The 21,596-nt window shown below is 38.9% G+C and overlaps 1 protein-coding gene across 2 annotated transcripts in view; it reads right to left on the reverse strand.

Annotated features, from left to right (window-relative positions):
• Positions 1-21,596, reverse strand: part of LOC136867003 (organic cation transporter protein) — a 231,084-nt gene that overhangs the window by 116,780 nt on the left and 92,708 nt on the right. For both annotated transcript variants that reach the window (XM_068226994.1, XM_067144101.2), the window contains one exon: positions 13,566-13,759. In XM_068226994.1, the coding sequence (XP_068083095.1) occupies positions 13,566-13,754 (189 nt within the window). In that variant the 5' untranslated portion in view covers positions 13,755-13,759. The remainder of the gene's footprint in view (positions 1-13,565; positions 13,760-21,596) is intronic.

The raw sequence follows: 21,596 nt of genomic DNA on the forward strand, positions 1-21,596 counted from the left end.
GCAAAAAGAAATGATGTGTCGTGTCTATAGTCCAAATACTTACTAAACGTCCTGCGCGGAAATCGGCCGCGCATGTGGGGAGGGGCAATCGAGGGTGCCTGCATCATATACCACTCCCCATCGTTACCCAGTCTTCGTGAACACATCGTGCTAAGTACTGTGGCTGAACACCACATGTCAACAAACGAGTTAAGAGATAGAGAACCGGGAAGGGAGAGTGCTCGCTAAGCAGACCTCCCGCACTACCTACATGACCACCCCCCCCGCCGATCATTCAGGAGGATGTTTACTAAGTATTTGGGTCAAAATAGTTGGCCGTGGCGGCAATGGTTTTGCCTGAATCCACATATTCACGGTTCACTCTGTGGCTGTGCCTGAACGACCTCCGAATTGGAACGAACCGTACGACTAGCACTGATAATCTGGTTTCAATCAAATGTGCTGAAATGCCATTCCCTACCCATCCTGCGGTCGACTCTTTTTCACACGGTCAGGACAAGGTCTGACGACATCGTAGTCACGTTCCCTGCTGTACTATTACATTCGCCGGCCTGAACATATTCTCCTTACGCCAAAAAGGCAGCAATCTCTAGTTCAATAGCTCATCAGTGTATTGGAAATATGAGTTACTTAACACGAGGGCAAGTCAATAAGAATCTGCAATTTTGCTCTAATTGCCTTTAGGTTGGCACTGTGGCGTTGTGTGCTCACCAGCCGCTAGATGGCACCGTTGTCTACGTCGGTGGTAGGTTTCAGCTTGCGCTGTTGCGACGTAAATATGGCCGCACCACTCTCTGTTTTTCACTAAGAATGAACAGCGTTCTGTAATACGTTTTGTGTGGTCTGAGGGTGTACCAGGAGCGGAAATTCATAGAACAGTCACTCGTCTGTTATTCAGGATCATATCGCTACAGTATTGGCATCAGTGACGGCTGCAGATGGCCGTCCTCATCCTTCACGCTCGTGCGACCCCCTTTGTACTGTTCAGTCCACTGGTAAACACTTCGCTGCAGCAAAACTTGTCCCCTTATTGTGCTGAAAGTCTTCTATGAATTTCCGATTCTGGTACACCCTCAGACCTCAAGAAACGCAGTTCTTCCTTGGTGCAAACAGAGATTGGCACGGACATTTTTACGTCGCAACAGCGCAATCCGATATCGCTGAAACCTACCACACAACGCCATAGAACGAAGCTAAAGAAAATTAGAACAACATTGCAGATACTCTATTACTTGGCTATGCACATACTGATCATTATTATAGTTCATAAAGTGATCAAAGCATACTTTTTACCTTGCCATGAGCACTCGCCATAGATGCTATGTACAAGAATCATCATTATATCGTCGCTTCCGGGACAACTCCTGTGTTAAATATTTTAGCTTAGAACTTTGGCCGGTAAGGTTCTGTCATCTAAGGTGCAATACTGTGTGAATATTGCCAAGGCATTCTCGCTCTTCATAATGTATGTTCTGCGGATCAGTATACCTCCAAAAATATAATCACGTAGGAGGTTTTGTCCCGGCAACGACAATATACTGCTATGCCTTTCAGTCTGCAAGCCTCATTGAGATGACTAAACGCCTTCACAATTCTCTACTTGTAACTAGCTCTACGGAATCATCAATGCCATATGGAGCTGTCGACCAGGTGGCAGGTTCTTCTATCAATAGGTCACCTGGAAATCAGTCGAATATGTCCCTTAGTACGTTATTCCAATCCCTTACTCTCTCTCGTGTAAATGAATATTTGCATCAGTTTGTCCCCTTGAATTCCAACTTTATCTTCATATTATGAGTGTTCCTATTTTAAAAAAAGCCGCTGAAGCTTATTCATCTACTAATATCATTTCACGTCAACTCTCCACTGACATCTCGGAACATACCACATAGTCGAGCAGCTGCTTTCCTTAGGAACCTTTCCATTCCTCGAGTGATGTCGACCTGATGAGGGTCCCATACACTGGAACCATACTCTAATTGGGGTCCTATCAGAGACTTATATGCCCTCTCCGTTACATCCTTACTACAAGCTTATATACCCGCATAACCATGTGAAGATATCTGCAACCTTCCTTAACAACCTCGTTAATACGATTACCCAGTGAAGATCATTCGTTATATTAATACCTAGGTACTTACAGTGATCTCCAGGAGGTACTATCACTCGTTCAATACAGTAATTAAAACTAAAAGGACTTTTTCACTTGGTGACACGTACAACCAGACATTTCATTCCGCTTGCCATCATACCATTGTCACAACATGGTCTAGGTCCTACTGCAGTCACTCACAACTCTGGCACTCGTTTGCTACTCGATACTAAGACTTCGTATAATTCCACACCCCTTATATCTCTCTACATAAAAGGCTAATCAACGCTCAACCAAAACTAGTCGACTTTAAGGAATAAAATTTTTGGGATACATTTATTTTACAGTGTAGGTGCTCACTAAGGGAGTATTTTTGGATATTGCATATCTAAAGGGGTGAATTTTAAATGAGGGTATATATATATCTCAAAAATTTAACAGTTTACAGACGTTAAATTTAGTATTTGGAATCTACTAAAAAAAAAAAAGAAATACATATTTTTTGGTTCTCAGAAAATTTCTTTCGGAGGGGGTGTGGAGGGTAAAGTGGTGTTAATGGGGTTGAATACCTTTTATTAGGACACTTACACCTCAGAAACTCAAGATATTACATACATGAAAATTGGTATTTGGAATCTCCTTAAAAATAAAGGAACACGTATTATTTTGTTTTCGGAAAATCCACTTAACGGGGGGTGAACAGGAGTGAAAAGGGGGTAAATTTTTTTAATGAGTAAACCAAGAGTATATGTAAGAATGTATCATTTTACAGACGTGAAAACTGGTATTTGGAATCTCTTGTCTTTAAATGGTTAGTAAGGGTGTATCTGCACGAAGGCAGGTCCGAATCTCCGCAGAGGTGTGGCTGAGCCGGAGTTTACGTACGGTAGTGTGGCCAGTTCCTTTCCGTTCCTCTATTCCCTCACCCGCCTCCAACAGCGCGTGGCAATCCATCCAAATCTTGACCACGCCCAGTGCTGCTTAACTTCGGAGATCTCACGGGATCCGGTGTTTCAACACGGCTTGTCTTTAAATAATTAGAGATTAAATTCTAATCATCGTTGTCTGATCTTCCTCTACTTGTCTTTCCCTCCATGTCCGAGTCCATTTTTCTCTATTATTATCTATTCTCCTCCATTCGCCTCACATGTTCCCACCCCCGAAACGTATTCATATGTACAGCTTCATCCTTCGAGTTCATTCCTACCTTAGCCTTAGTCGCTAGTTGCATGCCTCTTTCTTTTAACGTATGCCCACAAAGATTTCACTCCCGTACAAATAAGTCGAACTGAAAGCAAACGGGTGTATATTTGGTTTCGGTCGGAAGCTGACTTCGTTCTTACAAAATCAATTTAATTGCAGCTGCGAGCTCACTGCACTGTGCGAAACAACTCAAGACGATTAAGTATGTTTGATATTCACTATACGGCAACGCTGGTATGGAACATGCAGAGTAGTCATCATCCTTATGTGGGGAGACAACATCAGAACCGAAAGTTTAAAATCTCACGATTTAGCCAAGAATCGAACCTGGATCTTCGAGCTTTGAAGACCAAGACACTGCCCATTCAGCCATTGAGTCGTACATTTTGTGTGTGTGTGTATGTGTGCGCGCGCGCTATAATTCAATGGGCTCCTCTCCAGTCTGACCGTGGTTCGAATTCCTTAATGATGCATATGCGACGCTTCATATGAAAAGTCTCTTCCGTCTGGTTTGAATCCAAGTTGAAGTAGAATTTTACTGGCTATGATCGCCATATTATAATATTTTAATACATTTCGTTATATTTACAACTCCGAGCCTAAATTAGTTATTAAGGGCTTTAGGGTCGCGCAGCTGTGAGCTTGCGTTTGGGAGATAATTGGTTCGAACTCCACTGTCAGCAGTTCAGCAGATGGCTTTCCGTAATTGTGCACTTTCACACCAGGCAAATCGTGGGGCTGTACCTTAATTAAGGCCACAGTTGCTTCCATGGTCTCCATAAGACGTATCTGTGTCGGTGCGACGTAAAAAAATATTGTGTTGAAAACAGTGGAAAGTAAGTTAGACCTTCATGGGATAAGCTATGCAGAATATTGTCAATTGGGGCATAAAAGTATAGATGATGCAATTCTATGCACCTATTTCAAAATGTCGAGCACTGCAGCTTCCGGCACAAGGGCGGAAAACATTGATGCAAACTAGAGATAAAATTACAATAGACGGAACAATGAAAATAACATTCAAGAATATATTGTGTTTTGTTTACTTACAGGTGCATGAATACCTCCACGTACAGCCTGGAAGAAAGTTGACGAGGGGACACGTATCAGATCAAGGTCTCTCCACTTTAGTCTCACAACCGAAGGACAGAAAGACCTTGACTTCAGAATGTGAATATTAACCCATTAGTGCCCAGTGCATACACATTTGTGTATAATCATCATAATAATCATCACCATCATTAAAATCACTTTAGTATTGCATCTAGGGTCAGTAGTGGCGATTGAGAATTAGAATTGGGGGAGGGGGCAAAAAGCCTTACACACAACAAAAATGACCCGGTTTTGCGGGATATAGCGTAGGGGGGAGGGGGTATACTTCAAAACTGAAAATTAAGAAAGCTAAAAAGCGGTAATTTGTCATGCTCTCTGAGACTACTACTACTACTACTACTACTTCTGCTACAACTAAAACGTTTTCCTTCTTCTCCTGAAGGGGGAGGCGGGCCTCTTAGACGCTAACGCCATCTCTCAGGCCGGGAGATTTGTTACGGTGAATGTGATGCTCGGAGAAGGTGAGGGTTTGGTGGCCGTGGCCTATGCTAGGAACTGTCCTGGGATTCACCTTAGTGCAGGAGAATAGAAAACTACGGAAAACCATTCTGAGAACAGCCGACGGTTGGGGCCAGCCGTGAGGTCCAGCAGCTCTGTACCGTCTCCCGAATGCGGAGGCGTAGAGCCACGGTACAGCCGTGGCCACCCCTCCTCTGCTCGTTTGGCCGGTCAAAATGCAGAGCTGTTGGGCCACGGAACAGCCGTCGGCAATTGTGGTTCGAGACCCTTTCTGTATCTTCTCTGAGAATTTCGACGGGGATGTAAAGGTTGACGCCTTTCCAACTTATGTGCTGTAATAATAGTTTTTGCCTCCCCTGTGAACCATGTGACCTTGCCGCGGTGGGAAGGCTTGCGCCTCCCAATGAAGCAGGTAGCTGATCCGCAGGTGCAATCATATCGGAAGGGTATCTGTTGAGAGACCAGACTAACGAATGGTTCATCGACAGTGGGGAAGCAGCCTTTCGAAAGTTCAAGGGCGACAGTCTAAATGATTGACTGATATGGCCTTGTAATAACACTCATCATGGCTTAGCTGGGTCAATACTGCTACACGGCTGAAAGCAACGGGAAACTACAGTGGTAACTAACTCCTTAGGACATGGAGCTCTCTCTGTATGAATTATGTACTGAAGATGGCTTCTTCTCGAGCAAAATACTCCGGAAGTAAAATAGTCACCCATTCGGATCTCCGGTTGGAGACAACACAAGAGGGGGCGATCATCACGAAGATGGATACTGACATTCTACGAGTCCGAGCGTGGAATGGTATAAGTCTGAATCGTTGTGGTAGGTTAGAGTATCTAAAAAGGGAGATGGATAGACGAAGGTTAGATGTAGTTGGTATAAGTGGAGTACGTTGCCTGTAAGAACAGGATTTGTGGTCAGATGACTGCAGAATTATCAACACAAAATCAAACAGGGGAAGTGCAGGAGTTGGTTTAATAATGAAGAAGAAAATAGGGGAGCGGGCAAGCTACTACGACCATAATAGTGAAAGAATTATTATCGTCACGATAGACACCAAACCAATGCCAACCACAATAGTGTAGGCCTATATGCCTACTAGCTCAGCAGATGATGAGGAAATCGATAGAATATATGAACAGATAGAAGATTTAATACAATAGAATATGTAAAAGGTGACGAGAATCTAATTATGAAGAGTGACTGGAATGCAGTGGTAGACCAAGGAAGAGAAGGTAATACAGCGGGAGAATTCGGATTGGGACAAAGGAACGAAAGAGGTAGGCGACTGGTTGAATTCTGCACTGATCATAATTTAGTCTTTGCTAATACTTGGTTCAAACACCACAAACGACGGATTTATATGTGGACGAGACCTGTAGACACTGGAAGGTATCAAATAGACTGCATTATGAGTAGGCAGAGTTTCTGAAATCAGATTTTGGATTGTAATACTTTCCCTGGAGCAGACGTGGACTATAACCACAACTTGTTGGTCATGAAGTCTGAAGTTGAGGAAATTGAAGAAAGGAAAGAATGCAACGAGATGTAGACAAGTTAAAGAAGTGTGAGGGGTTGTTTCCAGAAAAATGTTGCACAAGGACTAAATGAAAAGGCTGAAGGAAACACAATAAAGGAAGAGTGGACAGGCATGAAAAGTGAAGTCAGTAGGGCTGCTGAAATAATGTTAGGAAGGAGGAAAAGATCAACTAAGAATCAGTAGATAACTCAGGAGGTACTAGAGCTCATTGATGAACGGCGAAAATGCAAGAATACTAGAAATGAAACGGGCAGAAAAGAATACGGGCGATTAAAGAATGAAGCGGACAGAAACTGCAAGGTACCTAAGGAAGAATAGCTGAAGGAGAAGTGCAAGGATGTCGAATGTTGTATGGTCCTAGGAAAGATAGACGCTGCATACAGGAAAATCAAGGAAACCTTCGGATTATGTAAATCTACGCGTATGAATATAAAGAGCTCAGATGGAAAGCCACTTTTAGGGAAAGAAAATAAAGCAGAATGATGGCATGAACGTATCCAACAGTTGTATCAATGTAATGATGTAGTTGTTTTGGTTCTGAAACAAGAAGAGGCTGTTGATGCTTATGAAATGGGAGACCCAGTTTTGAGATCAGAGTTTGACAGAACTGTGGGAGACCTAAATAGCAACAAGGCACCTCGAATTCCCTCTGAATTACTGACTGCCTTAGGAGAAACCAGCATGGCAAGGTTATTCCATTTAGTGTGTAATATGTAAGAGACAAGAGAATTGCAATCCGATTTTTGGCAGAATGTTGTTATACCTATTCCCAAGAAAGCCGGTGCTGAAAAGTGTAAAAAATGCCACACAATTGGTTTAGTATCTCATGCCTGCAAAATTTTAACACGTATTATATACAGAAAAATGGAGACAATTTGAATCTGAGTTGGGAGAAGATCATCCTGGTTTCAGAAGAAATGTAGGAACACGTGAGACAATCCTGACTTTACGTCTGCTCTTAGAGGATCGAATTAAGAAAGACAAGCCTAAGTACATGGCATTCGTAGATTTGGAAAAGGCATTCGATAATGTTGATTGGCCCAAGCTATTTAAGATTCTCAAGGTGATTGTGGTCAGATACCGTGAACGAAGAATTATCTAAAATCTGTATAAAATCCGTCTGCAGTGATAAGAATGGAGGGCTTTAAAGAAACCAAAAATTCAGAGAGGAGTGGGGAAAGGATTCAGTCTGCCCCCCCTCATATTCGGTCTTTACACCGAACAGACAGTAAAGGAAATCAAAGAAGAATTTGGAAAGGGAATTACAATCCAAGGAGAGAAAATCAAAACACTGAGATATTTTCCGATGATATTGTTATTTTATCTGAGTTTGCAGAAGATCTCGAGAAGTTGCTGAATGGTATGGACGAAGTCTTGGTTAACGAGTACAAAATGAGCATAAATAAGTCCAAAACAAAATGGAGTACAGTCGAACGAAGGCAAGTGATGTAGGAAATATTAGATCAGGAAATGAAGTCTTAAAGGAAGTAGATGAGCATTGTTACTTAGGTAGTAAAATAACTAACGATGGCAGAAATAAGCAGGACATAAAATTAAGACTATCACAAGCAAGGAAGAGGTTTCTTAAGACAAGAAATTTTCTCACTTGAAACATTGATATAGGAATCAGGAAGATGTTTCTGAGGACTTTCATGTGGAGCGTGGCATTGTATGGAAGTGAAACATGGACGATTACTAGCTCAGAAAGAAAGAGAATAAAAGATTTTGAAATATTGTGTTACAGAAGAATGCTGAAGGTGAGATGGATAGACCGAATCAGGAATGAAGAGATACTGAATCGAATTGGTGAGATGAGATAGGTTTTGATAAATTTGACGAGAAGAAGACACCCAGGACTTGTTCAGATGGTTTTTGAAGAAAGTATAGGCAGTAAGAACGGTAGGGTTAGACCGATGTGTGAATATGACAAGTAGATTAGAGCAGATGTAGGACGCAATAGTTACGTAAAAATGAAAATGTTAGGACAGGATAGGCTGGCATTCAGGGCTGCATCAAACCAGTCTATGGACTGATTCAATACTACACAATATATCTTTCACCAACGGAACAATATTACACACATGTTACAATTAAGTATAAATACAGCATGATAATACAATTAAAAATGATTTATTATTTGACTACGCGCTAAAAGACTAATAGAAACAAAAGTGACTGCCAGACTGAGGAATGCGCGCGGCAAGCGGGCGAATCGTAGCTCAGTGTTCATGACCTTTGCAAAACTTGTACCCATTCTACCCTTCCTCATAGAATATGCAAAGTGTCTATACTTGCAGTGGCGCTACAGAAGTCGGTTAGCCGGGACGAACGATATTTTTATGTATATCCTCTAATAGTTTCCTTAATTAAAGAAAATGAAGGAAATGATTAGCTCATAAAAGTCCTTGTACAAATTTCTTGTTTTAATAATTGTTGTAATTCCTTGTTTGAGCTAGGTAAAATGCAATAAAAAATGTAATATTTTCTTCACAAAGTGGGGGTGGGGGTATTGTCCCCCCCCCCCCCGCTCCCTTTCTCATCCCGTAATCACTGCTGTCAAGGGTTGCCAGATTTTTAAAATTCCAATAAGGGACGGGTCATATCAAAATGACTTAACCATATTTGGCAAGGAAACACTGAGATATAATTTACTGTACCTTGTATCCACAAACTTTATTTCAGTATTTTGCTGCTTCGTTTTCGACGTAAAAAGTTTAAAACCCGTATTTGTCTTCACTTTGTGCCTTTTCCTATAACGCTGAATCTCACAACATTAGTATGAACTCTCTTACTCTCATCCCACCACAGCACAGCACAAACTCCCAAATTTATTAACTTCTGCTGGAAGCATTTGAAAATGAAAGAATGTAGGGTTTAGTTATTTGTTGCGCTCACTTAAACCAGATACTCTGTGTCTTGCTCGTACGGGTCCCGCTCTAGGGCTCGGAGCCAACGCTTCACTCGCCAAATACACGTTTCGATCATAGTGCAGAATTGTTAGATGAAGAATAATGGCATGACATGCAGGATCTGTAAATGCTACTGTAAATAGATAGTTTTAACCGTGGCAGAATTGAATTGTTTAAATATGGAGGAAAAGTTCGTCCCGTATGCTATTAAAACGGGACGCTGCTTCAGATATTCAAATAAGGAACACCGTGCAACACTAATTGCATCCCTCACGAGATGTCTCCACCCAAAGCAGTTTTCAGCTCTTTTTAACATAATCTGATGATCGTTTGATAATCATCTACTTGGTGTTCTTCCTCCTGGTCTAAACTAGCATATCGTCGTTGCCGGGACCAAACCTCCTATGTGATAATATTTTTGGAGATATACTGATCCGCAGCACATACATTATGAAGAGCGAGAATGCCTTGACGAAGTTCACACAATATTGCACCTTAGAGGACAGAACCTTACCGGCCAAAGTTCTAAGCAAAAATATTTCACATAGGAGGTTTTGCCCCGGCAGCGACGATATTTAACTTTTCCTTACAAAACGGTGTTTTGCAATTTTTTTCTCTCCTGAAAATGTGGGTAAGGAACACAAGGTTACATACACTTACAGGGGAAGATAGACGTTTCTTGATGCTCAGCTCATCTATAACGTAATCTTTTGTTCGTCTTTCGATCGACGATAACGGAGCATTCTTCGCCAACACAACGTCTCGAAGGCATCAGTTTGATTTTTGTCATTGTATTTCTCGTCCACGTCTCACGGCCATACAAAATGATGGAGAATATCAGTGATTCAACCAAACCCATCTCTGAAGATTTTGACATTGTCCGCTTCTGCCAGATCATAGCGAGTTTAAGCATTGCAGCTCGGTCGAGGGTATTAAGCTTTTTAATCCTTTTCTTAAAAAGTTTCTCATAGGCCTATCAGTGATAACTGATTACAGGTATACGAAACACCTGAGTACATCTACGTCCTTTAAATATCCTGTAAGTTGTAATAGATTTTATGGATAAATTATCATTAGTTTGGTCTTTTTCATGTTTATCTCTAACCATAACCAAGGCTAATATTCTTCACCCTTCTAATCAGGTCACTTCACTTTCAGCCATAAGGGAAGTGTCATCAGGAAACGCAGGTTCCTGGTTTCTCCGTCACAACAGAAATTCCTCTAACATAACAATCGATAAATCTTTTGATGATGGTCTGCATAAAGTTTATAAATGTGTGGATATTAAACCTTTAAAAATACCAACGAACCAGAAGTCATTACTGCCTTTCTATCGAGGAATGCATAGGCGTAGAATATATTATAGCATGTCTGCAAGTGAGACGTGTATCTTCGTTGCTCCTAGAGAAACTGCTATGTGACAATATTTCAGCTTAGGACTCTGACCAGAAAGGTTCTGTCAACTAAGGTTCAGTATTGCGTGAAGTGTATCAAACTATTTTCTATCTAAGTGATCCTCGTGCTGCGGATCAGTATTTATCTCCTCAATATTATCACATAACGGTGTTTCGAAGCACAACGATGAACTATGAATTACTTTTCCTAACGTGACTTTCTTGTGATATAACATTTCCCGCGTGAAATTCAAATGTAGTGATATAACTAATATCAAAATTAATGAAGAAGTACGAACATATACTCCAGTAAAATAACATTTAGTGAAACAGATAATATTTTACTAAAGTCTGAAATATTCAGGAGCATAAACGAAATATATTTCTAGATATATCAGTTATTACCATTCCATTTGTAAAAGATTTAGTTATATTATGTCGTCAAAAATACATTTTTGGGAAGAACATATTGTCGTTGCCGGGACGAAACCTCTTATGAGTTAATATTTTTGGATGGGGCCGATGACCTTCGATGTTAGGCCCCTTTAAACAACAAGCATCATCATCATCATCAATATTTTTGGAGATATACTGACCCGCAGCACATACATGATGAAGAGCGAGAATGCCTTGACACCCGTCATACAATATTGCACCTTAGATGTCAGAACATTACCGGCCAAAGTTCTAAACTAAAAAATTTCACATAGGTTTCGTCCCGGCAACGACGATATGTTCTTATAAAAGAATAAACGCTGAAACATTTTTTCTGCTGTCCGTGTTTCGGACAGGTACTAGCACATTGTTCCTGGTTAGGTGTTCATTGAACAAGTTTTCCAATTTGTTTCACATGAAAGAATAAAATTACAATAAAATGTGTTAAATTACTCCCTATATAATTATTTTCTGGAGAGAATAGCAAGTAATGACAAAAAATTATACTGCTGACAATTCTTAACATAATTGCAGCAACTTATATGAAAAAGATTAATTCAAATGTAGCATTTAATATGTGTCGAGCAAGTTGTTACGCATAGTATGGAACATTTTAAAACAGTTATTCATAGAGAGCGCAGGTAGATATTACATTATACATAGCGCGGTTTGATTTTACTTTTAAATCAGCAAGTTGTAGGTAGGGCAGGCAGTTGCTATAACAGCAAGAGAATCAAGAACAACACAATCTCTAAAACCCGCACAATCATGCAGTCCGTGTTGATGCGGAAAATATGACTTGGTAGCGCACGGAATTTCTTTCAACTAACCTCCACGATCATGCGGGTCAGGTTGTAAAGGGATAACGTATCCTAAAACAAAACACTCAAACTTTTAATATACAGTAGTATTCAAACTACTACGTACTACTTTAATATTTTTATTATTTAAATATATCGAATTTTTTTATTTTAATTACCACTGTCAGTAATTATTAGGCACTAATGATTTAAATAAAAGAAGTAGTTGCAGTTGTCGTTCAAATGTTAACGAACCCATTTGACACCACGTTACTATACTGTGAAATCAATATCAAAGCTCCGAAAGTCCTAATTATTCTATTACGTGGTAAATTTCTATTGTAAAAAAGACATTTCGAGATATTGATGATTTTTCCTTAAAAAAATACTTAGAGTATGGAATATCTACATAGGTTGGGCATAATAAGGGCCATCAAGTTTGGGATAATCCGTATTAAAGTCGACCTCAGAAAATTTGAATAAAGGCCAGGAAGATGAATATTACATCGTAGACAACATTAATTAACTTACTAATTGTTTTTCAGCGGTCAAGTTCTCAAGGTAAAGTAAGCATTTTGATGATCAAATTGCTGTTGCAGTGCGAGGGTTGGTGCGAAGTGTAGTTCACTGTGTAGACCGATACCATTTGAAACACATCCCAATTTGCAGTTCATTGCTTGACTAAGTGCGTTTTTTTCCCCGTATTGTTCGAATCCCACTGTCAGCCGCCCTGTTTTCTGTGGTTTCCGATTTTCACACCAGGATATGCTGGGACTGTACCTTCCTTCCCTCTCCTAGCCATTTCCTACCCAATCTTCGTCATAAGACCTATCGTTATCGCCACAACGTAAAGTAAAATTGTATAAATCAATCAATCAATCAATCAATCAATCAATCAATCAATCAATCAATCAATCAATCAATCAATCAATCAATCAATCAATCAATCAATCAATCAATCAATCAATCAATCAATCAATCAATCAATCAATCAATCAATCAATCAATCAATCAATCAATCAATCAATCAATCAATCAATCAATCAATCAATCAATCAATCAATCAATCAATCAATCAATCAATCAATCAATCAATCAATCAATCAATCAATCAATCAATCAATCAATCAATCAATCAATCAATCAATCAATCAATCAATCAATCAATCAATCAATCAATCAATCAATAAGGGCTGTGTTAAGGAAGGTGCAATGTGCGTTGCTTCGGTTTCTTCTTTTTACAATCTGCCTTACGTCGCACCAACACAGATAGTTCTTATGGCGACGATGGGATTAGAAAAACAAGGAGTGGCAAGGAAGCGACTGTCGCCTTAATTGGGGCAAAGCCCCAACATTCGTTTGGTGTGAACATCGGAAAAAATGGAAACCCGCTTCAGGGCTGCTTCGTTTTGGACAAAGATTTATCTTGTTTAAAAAGCCCATTTAAGAATTTTTGTGCTTTTATTTGCTCTTCTTCGCTTTCTTTGTGTATCTAACGAGTCTTCTCGGAAATTTCTGGGTCTTTACAGTTTTAAGTCGGGCCCAAATTCACATTTCCAGTTATAAATCACTCGGTGAAATATTAGTGGGACGTAAATTAATAAATTCACTGACCTGGTCTGAATTGACAATGGTATTATTTTCTGTCCGGACACACCAGAAGCTGTCGGGTTGAGCTTCCAGGACGAGGATACTGAGCTGGAACCAAGCGATGGGGAGCTTGAGAAGTGCCATCAGTACACTGAGGATGGCCTGCCATCGGCCAAAGTTCCCCACACTGTCGTGTAGCACGTCTCCTCCCATCGTATCTGAAAAATAAATAAATACATGAATAAATTAAATAAACAACTTTAGAATTAATAAATAAACAGTACTCACAATCATTATTAGCACCTCTCCTCGTAAACAGAGGTATTAGTGATCTCAACGTAAATAAAACTTAAAGCTGATTTTTATTGTTTGGGTCATCAGTTCTTAGACTGCCGGGATGCAACCCTGCATCCCTCCCGGTCTGTTCTCAGCTTTTTATTTTCACGTAACTACTACATCTTACATTTGCTCTAATCCGTTTGACTTTTTCATGCCTTGGACTATGCTTACCGTTCTTACTACCTACACTTCCTTCAAAGGCTAACCGAACAACTCTTGGGTGTCTTAAGATGTGTGCTATCATTCCCTGTTCTTCTCGGAAAATTTATGATAGTCATTCTCCTTCCACCAATTCGACGCAATATATCTTCATTCGTGATTAGATCTACCCATCTCACCTTCACCATCCTTCTGTAACACGACATTTTAAAAGCTCCTATTCTCTTTCTTTCTCAGCTAGTTATCGTCTATGTTTCACTTCAACACAATGCCACACTCCAGACGAAAGTTTTCAACAACATTATAATAATTATTATTGAACAATATGATGAATGAAGGTTGCTACGAGTACACAAAAAAAGGCGTTATCATCTTGCATTAATCGGAAATATTTGGAGGGGTGTCCTTTATCTTGGACACTGTTTCAAAATACCCCTTCTGTAGGCACCAGCAGCCTTGCAATCCTTGACGAAGGGTATGGGAATAAGAGTGTTCCACGTAAAATTAGATGACCTCAAAAGCCCAAGTGTGACACGCCCGCGGTGTATGCTACTGCTCCCGTGTTGCTGTATCCATTGTCGTAGGACGGCGCAAGATAAACTGTGCAAATCCCTCAAAAATTGATTTTTACGATTTTTGCGGACTGCAGCTAACATTGTTCCGTGATTTGGTGGCTCTCTATTAAATCACTTTCTCGTACTGTTTTTTTAACGTGAAGAAAACTCGGCCCGTTCTGACGCCACACTCCTATGACCGGAAATTAATGTTCCACAATATACATCTTCTCCTCTGTTGTGAGAGCTAGGGTTCGGATGTTTATGACCTAAAGAAGCATAAAATATGCAAGCATAAACAGGATAAATATGACCTAAAAAGTAAGATATCTTAAGCATTTTTGGGATAGGTAACTAGTATTACAGTATTACAGCCACTCTTTCCAAGTGTCTGGGGCAAGGCTATGGAACACACTCCCTGTCAGTATACGTAATAGCACTTCAACAGTCTCATTTAAACGGTCTTGTCGAGATTTCCTCTTAAATACGTGACCAGCTTGTATGAATGTTAGTGTGTATGAGTGCAATTATGATTTAGAACTATTGTTAGGTGATGTAGATGTAGATAGGCTAGATAATATTAATAATTAAAAATAACAATTATAATCTGTTATAATATTACTCCATAAATTTAAGTAGCTCCTAGGGTCTGCTAATGTTATTTTACTAAAGTATGTGATTATGTACTGTACGTAGTGGTTAAGTGTAAGAGAGGGCCGTGAGCCCTAACTTCGCCACATACAAAGGCATAAAATAAATAAATAAATAAATAAATAAATAAATAAATAAATAAATAAATAAATAAATAAATAAATAAATAAATAAATATTACTGACATTGAAGGTCCCAAATAGTGATTACTGACAATACAGCAGACATATGGAGACTGACGGAGGTGCAGTAGATAAATTAACACTTTGTACATTGATTCAGTATCGCAGCCCTGAGGCGCTGTTCTCATTCTCTTCTTCTAAAGAAGGACAAAAAGAAAATGAAGTAATGGCATACTTCTTGGTACCTTTCGGAATCACATGTTATAAAACCTGCTACCTGTCTGTTTCGGACGAAAATAAAGAAAAATACATCTACTGCAGTATTTTGAAATCCTTTGTTTGAAACTCGACTCTAATAAAATTTACATTGTTAAAAACCATGCCTCAATTTAAACAAAAAAGCTCAAAACATAACCAAGTATGGCCTTATATCACCGAAATGGCCAAGATATGACCAATGGATTAAATAGGCATTTATATGCAACATTAAATTGCTTTAACCCGCGAGGTGTCGCGTCAAAAGTGTTGCGTGATGGCTCGGGCACGGTTGATTTGATCGGGGAGTATAAAATACTAGTTTTTGTAGCAAAACGCATTGTAATTTTAAAGAAAAGCATATCCATGAAACAAAATGCCAGTTTTTATTGCAAAACTCATTGTATTACTAAAGAAAAGCATATCGATGAAACAAAATACCGGTTTATGTAGCAAACCACATCGTATTATTGAAGAAAATGTATCCATGAAACTTGCAAAACACTTCTATTCAAGAACGCAGACGGTGAACGGTAGGAGTCGCGCACGATGGTACCGACCAAGCTTACAGGTAAAGCTTTTCACTGACTGACTGGTTATGGAAGGGGGAACAACGAACATCAACACATCTAGTGGACGAGTCTGTTGAAAGGTACAGGAAAGGAGGAAGCTTTATACAGTGAGAATATTTCGAAAGAATAAAAATTTATCCACGCGGTCTAAAAGACAGTGACGCGACTCCTCGCGGGTTAAATGTGTTCAGGGACCAATAATTCACAGTTGTTTCTCAGATTTCGAGTAACATGAGCTCAGGAAATAAATACGACTTTTCTTTAACCGAACCTCGGTGAGAACAATAATTGCAGAAATCAACACAACACGGAATTCACAGTATGTCACACTATTACACACAATAAATAGAGCCTCCGTGGTTCAAACCCCGGCCACTCCATGTGAGATTTGAGCTGGATAAAGTGGAGTGGGGAGGGGGAGATTTTCCTTCGCGTACTTACGATCTCCCAGTCATCTGTCATTCCAACAACACTATCCAGTATAACTTCATTTCATCTGTCAGTTATTAATCATAACCCCATAGGAGTGCGACAGACTTCGGCAGGGGGCACAGTTCCCATCCTCGCCGCTAGATGGGGACTTCGTTCATTCCATTCCCGACCCGGTCGAGTGGCTGGAAATAGGCCGAAGATTTTCATTTTCATTTCTCACACAAGAAAGCTATTGCTGCTAGGGCAGAGCGAGTTAGGGTGACAAAGGTGTGAGCTTCTATTGGGTTGGAATTCCACTGTCGGCAACCCTGAAGATGGTTTTCCATAGTTTCCATTTCGATACTGGGCAAATACTGGGGCTGTACCTTAATTAAGACGATGACCGCGACTTTTCTATCCTTGAGTCGCCAAAAACCTTCAACGGGTTAGTGCAACGTTAAACCATTAGCAAATAAATAAAACTTAGTTGCTAGGGAAACATGGACAGCATATGATCAAAAATTTCAGTGCCTTTTTTGCCACTTTTACGGGAAAAGTACCACAACGAACTTTTGCCGAAGATTTGTTTTTACAATTTCCTTTACGTGGCAACGATACAGATAACCTTACATCCATGATGGGTTAGTGCACCCGCTCACCTCCTGAGTTCCAGACTAGCCTTAATCTCAGGGGTGATCAGTTCGTAAAAAATGTTAAAAAAATGTTAATCAATAAAATAAAAAATATATAGGCGCACGAATGAACACAGGGATGATCGGGGCATGCAAATTCAGGAAAAGGTGGACGGCTCATTCATAGATACTAATTATAGGACTCCACAAAAGGACTGGGAAGTATTAACTTAAATCCCATGGGCATACTGGACTAACTACAATAAAAAGACATGAAAACTGTTTCCTATTGAATTTGCAGTAAGGAGCAACTTATTTACTTCATTCGCAAACTGCAAGTGATGACAATTATTACACTTGGAAATTTCCATCCTGAAAAAGAATACATAAATTTGGATTCACCTCACTACTCTGGTAATGTGAAATATTTGGTGAATTCGCCCAATTGGTCACTGGGGATCGAATCCACGTCCGTATGAGTGGACGTATCACCGTTGGATATCTTCTTTCGGAGACGTGGGCATGAGAGTAACTGATTTATCGTCATCTCTACGTTCCGTCAGATATGAGTCACTACCGTTATTTACATTGTAGTAGGCCGGATTCCCACTGTGGAAATATTATCGTATCTAAAACGGGAGCTAACTGTACGGACAAACTCTAGCCTATATTACCATATTTACAAACATGCCAGAGGCAGCCCGTCAACTCAAAGCTTATCTCAATATTTACATTTGTCAATACGACAAGACGTACCGAAAGGTTCCTATTTATACTCCCACAATTAAAGCACGTGCCTCCCGTGGGTTATCTCGCACATACCGCCAACAATCTCCCATATGTAAAACCAATGTTTGGTTCCGACCAATTCGACATAAGACGACTGTCCCTATCGTATGTTCCTATGATTATTATATAATTAACATTATCGTTATTTATCTGATCATTATCATATTTTGTGATTACCATTAATTATTTTATTATAATCATTTCAATTATCATCATATATTTGATTATTATCATTTATCATCTGGGATGCTTATATGCTAAATTTTCGCGATGTTTCAAACGAAGAGTCGTTCTTCCTCGTAATTAATCCGCTCAAATTAATGATTAGTTTCAATATAAATTATTATTATTTTTATTATTATTATTATTATTATTATTATTATTATTATTATTATTATTATTATTAGAGATTGTCATATTCGTAACAGTGAATCATCGTCCATTAAATAATTTAATTTCCTTTCATCATTATTATTCTCAGAAATAATATTGCAAGTTCTTCTTCTTCTTCTTCTTCAACTTTTTAATAATAATAATAATAATAATAATAATAATAATAATATTATTATTATCATTATTATTATTTTCATCCGTGGAGATTATCACTATTGTAGACTTATTCATCATGGATTTAATATTTTAAATTTATTTCACCATTATTATTCTTCTCAAAATAATCTAATAAATTCTACCTATTATTCCTCTTCAAATTCTTGTCATTATTATGATAACTTAATTTCACATGTAACACTACCGTTAGCGATAATTATGGTTTATGCATAAGCTTTTACAATTTCGGTCTAGTTTGGCACTAAACAATCAATTTAGACAAGATTTACTTGGATTATTATTAGTATTAAATTGAAAGTCTTATATTTTAATTTCCAGTCTTTAGAATTTTGTCACATATGTTATGTCCCATTATGAGCCACCAAGATCCGACTTACATTGGGCGGGACACTACGGTATTCGGAACCGCAACCTTCATTTTTGTACTGCCGTTAATTTTATGGGGACACCATGTCCTCCCAAGACACATCTCAAATCCCTTGGCAACTTGCATCTGGTAAAATTATACCCAATACATGCGATTGCTAAACTATTCCTTCCTTTTCATTTGAAGTCCATTTATTCCACTGGAACTCTTCAAACATTTAATTCACTAATTAATCCTCGGTGCGTGGATTCTGCCACTCATAACACCGGAATCGGCATATTATATCGTCTTATGCCTCGAGATTTATCTATTTCATCATCAAAAACAGTACGGTTCAATTTTTACCTCATGCCGGATTTTTGACCCGCACGACTTCCAACATAAAAAATGGGCTCAAACCACTCTGGGCTTTCAACATATCGTGACCATCCTATACACGTGCCTCCGTCACTTCTAAACAAATTTTAATGATCATTATAGTGTCCAAAAACGTGAAATCAACAATTTACATAAAAATCGAATTTACTGCCCGAATTAAAGTCTTTTGCGCCACATGTTATCTCCACATTGATTATTACTTTCACCAGCGAACTCTCAAAGCATTATTATTATTTCCTTCACTTTAACTTGCAAGCTCACAAAGCACTATTACTATGATTATTATTATTATTATTATTATTATTATTATTATTATTATTATATCTTAATTTGCGAACTCACAAAGCATTGTTATTATTATTATTATTATTATTATTATTATTATTATTATTATTATTATTATTATTATTATTATCATACCTCATGACCTTCCGTACGCAAACACGTAAATTAAACACACTGGCATTTTCATATACCTGGAGGTCTGGTAACAAATATGCCTAACTAACATACAAATAATCACCGCAGTGACTGAGAAATCAAAATAAACTGGGTTAGCATAAAAGAAAAACCTGACACTTGAAATTAACTTCAATCAAAGTATTTACAAACAGCATGCATTAATTGAAAGATATAACCCATATTTACATTGTATACAACAAACAAATAATAAATTAATTAGTCTAACCCATAATTACGTTAATGTAAATTAGTTCGTCCGTCTATCTTAAATATATCATGGATTCAGGAAGCGATCCATGCGTTACGTTAAGTAACCATGATTCATTTACACTCATTTCGTTTTATCGCGATAACATCCCCAAATATATCAAAGTTATGTACTAATTCCTGTGTAGAATTCCATTGTCTCGTGGCGATTGACAAGCCTCATGGCCCCATATTGGTTTACTCGTTCATCTTGTGGAACTTTTTAATACTAACAAAAAAACACTTCTGGACTTTTACCCATGCTAATACCTTAATTATGAATTTACAATGATTTACACAATAACACTTATAGGTGCCTAAAGACCCATGACACTTTCACAATTCTTTTCTTCATTTGCGCCCGGAACCACAAACTGTGACACTTTACGACGATGTCTCGTTTTATTCGACCCGGCGCGTATCGCGGTAGTCAACCGGCACTTCCTGAAGTATTTCTAGGCCGTCTAGTGATCGCCACGCTCCTACAGTTCCCTGCTACAGATAATTGTTTCACCGTCTATCTTGAAATTATTACTCCAGGCTCCGCACACTGCCTTCAAAAGCTACCATCGGCGTTCCGTTAAATATTTGTTTTCAAACACATGAAAGCTTCATAAATGTATTAACTTCAACGTACAGTTATACTGATTATTAACACTCGGTACTACGAATAATCTCACTGTTCGTTTTCTCTTTCATAACGACTCACGTACTTTCAGCTCTAACTGACTTAGAAGCGTCCCGCGGTACTGACTTGCAGCGTCATCGTGTCAGAGTATCAAACTATTTCAAACGAGTGACGATGTGAGGTTTCACTCCCTGGTATTTTTGGACGATATGGTTTCCCGCCTGGTTCATCCGCGGTCATACCAGAGGGAGGGGGGTTTGGTTATTCTAAATCGGCACTTGCAGGTGGATTTAGATCTCTTAACTTATCCCACTTAATAAACTGGCGATACACATTCACGTGTCGTATTCTGATCTCATATCGTTCGGAGATCACGAAGATATTACTTGATTTCTGTCTTCCAGTTTTTCGCGCGCTAAGTCGGCTTCTATGCTGGTGTGATCTTCCTGACCAATAGCAATACAGCGTGGGTTTATTTCCTAGAATTCTATATTTTAATTCATCAAATTTACAATTAATCAACATGGGGATGACATCTAAAACGTCCCATCTGTTCAAATGGGTAGTTGGAATATTTTAATTATTATTATCTGGAAAGATAACTGGAGTTCATATTGTATTCTGTCATGTTGGCGCATCTGTGAGCCCTTTAGAAATGTTATCATTGGCTTACACTGCAGCGGTTAGTTTAAATATCTCCCCCTGACAACTTAACAACAATATGCCTGGAGGTACGGGAAACTTTATTGCGCCATTTTCTCCGTATTTGTGACGCACGGTCTGCACTCTTGTTCAGGAATAAACGCTCACTAATTTCCTTGTAGCAATCAGCACTGTTCTGAATGCTCGATTTAATCCTCTTAGCTTTCGACAAGGAATTACATCACCCATTATGACAGGCTTAAGTCTTGGCGACAGCA

The sequence above is a fragment of the Anabrus simplex genome, chromosome 3 (genome assembly GCF_040414725.1).
Source record: "Anabrus simplex isolate iqAnaSimp1 chromosome 3, ASM4041472v1, whole genome shotgun sequence".
Taxonomy (NCBI): domain Eukaryota; kingdom Metazoa; phylum Arthropoda; class Insecta; order Orthoptera; family Tettigoniidae; genus Anabrus; species Anabrus simplex.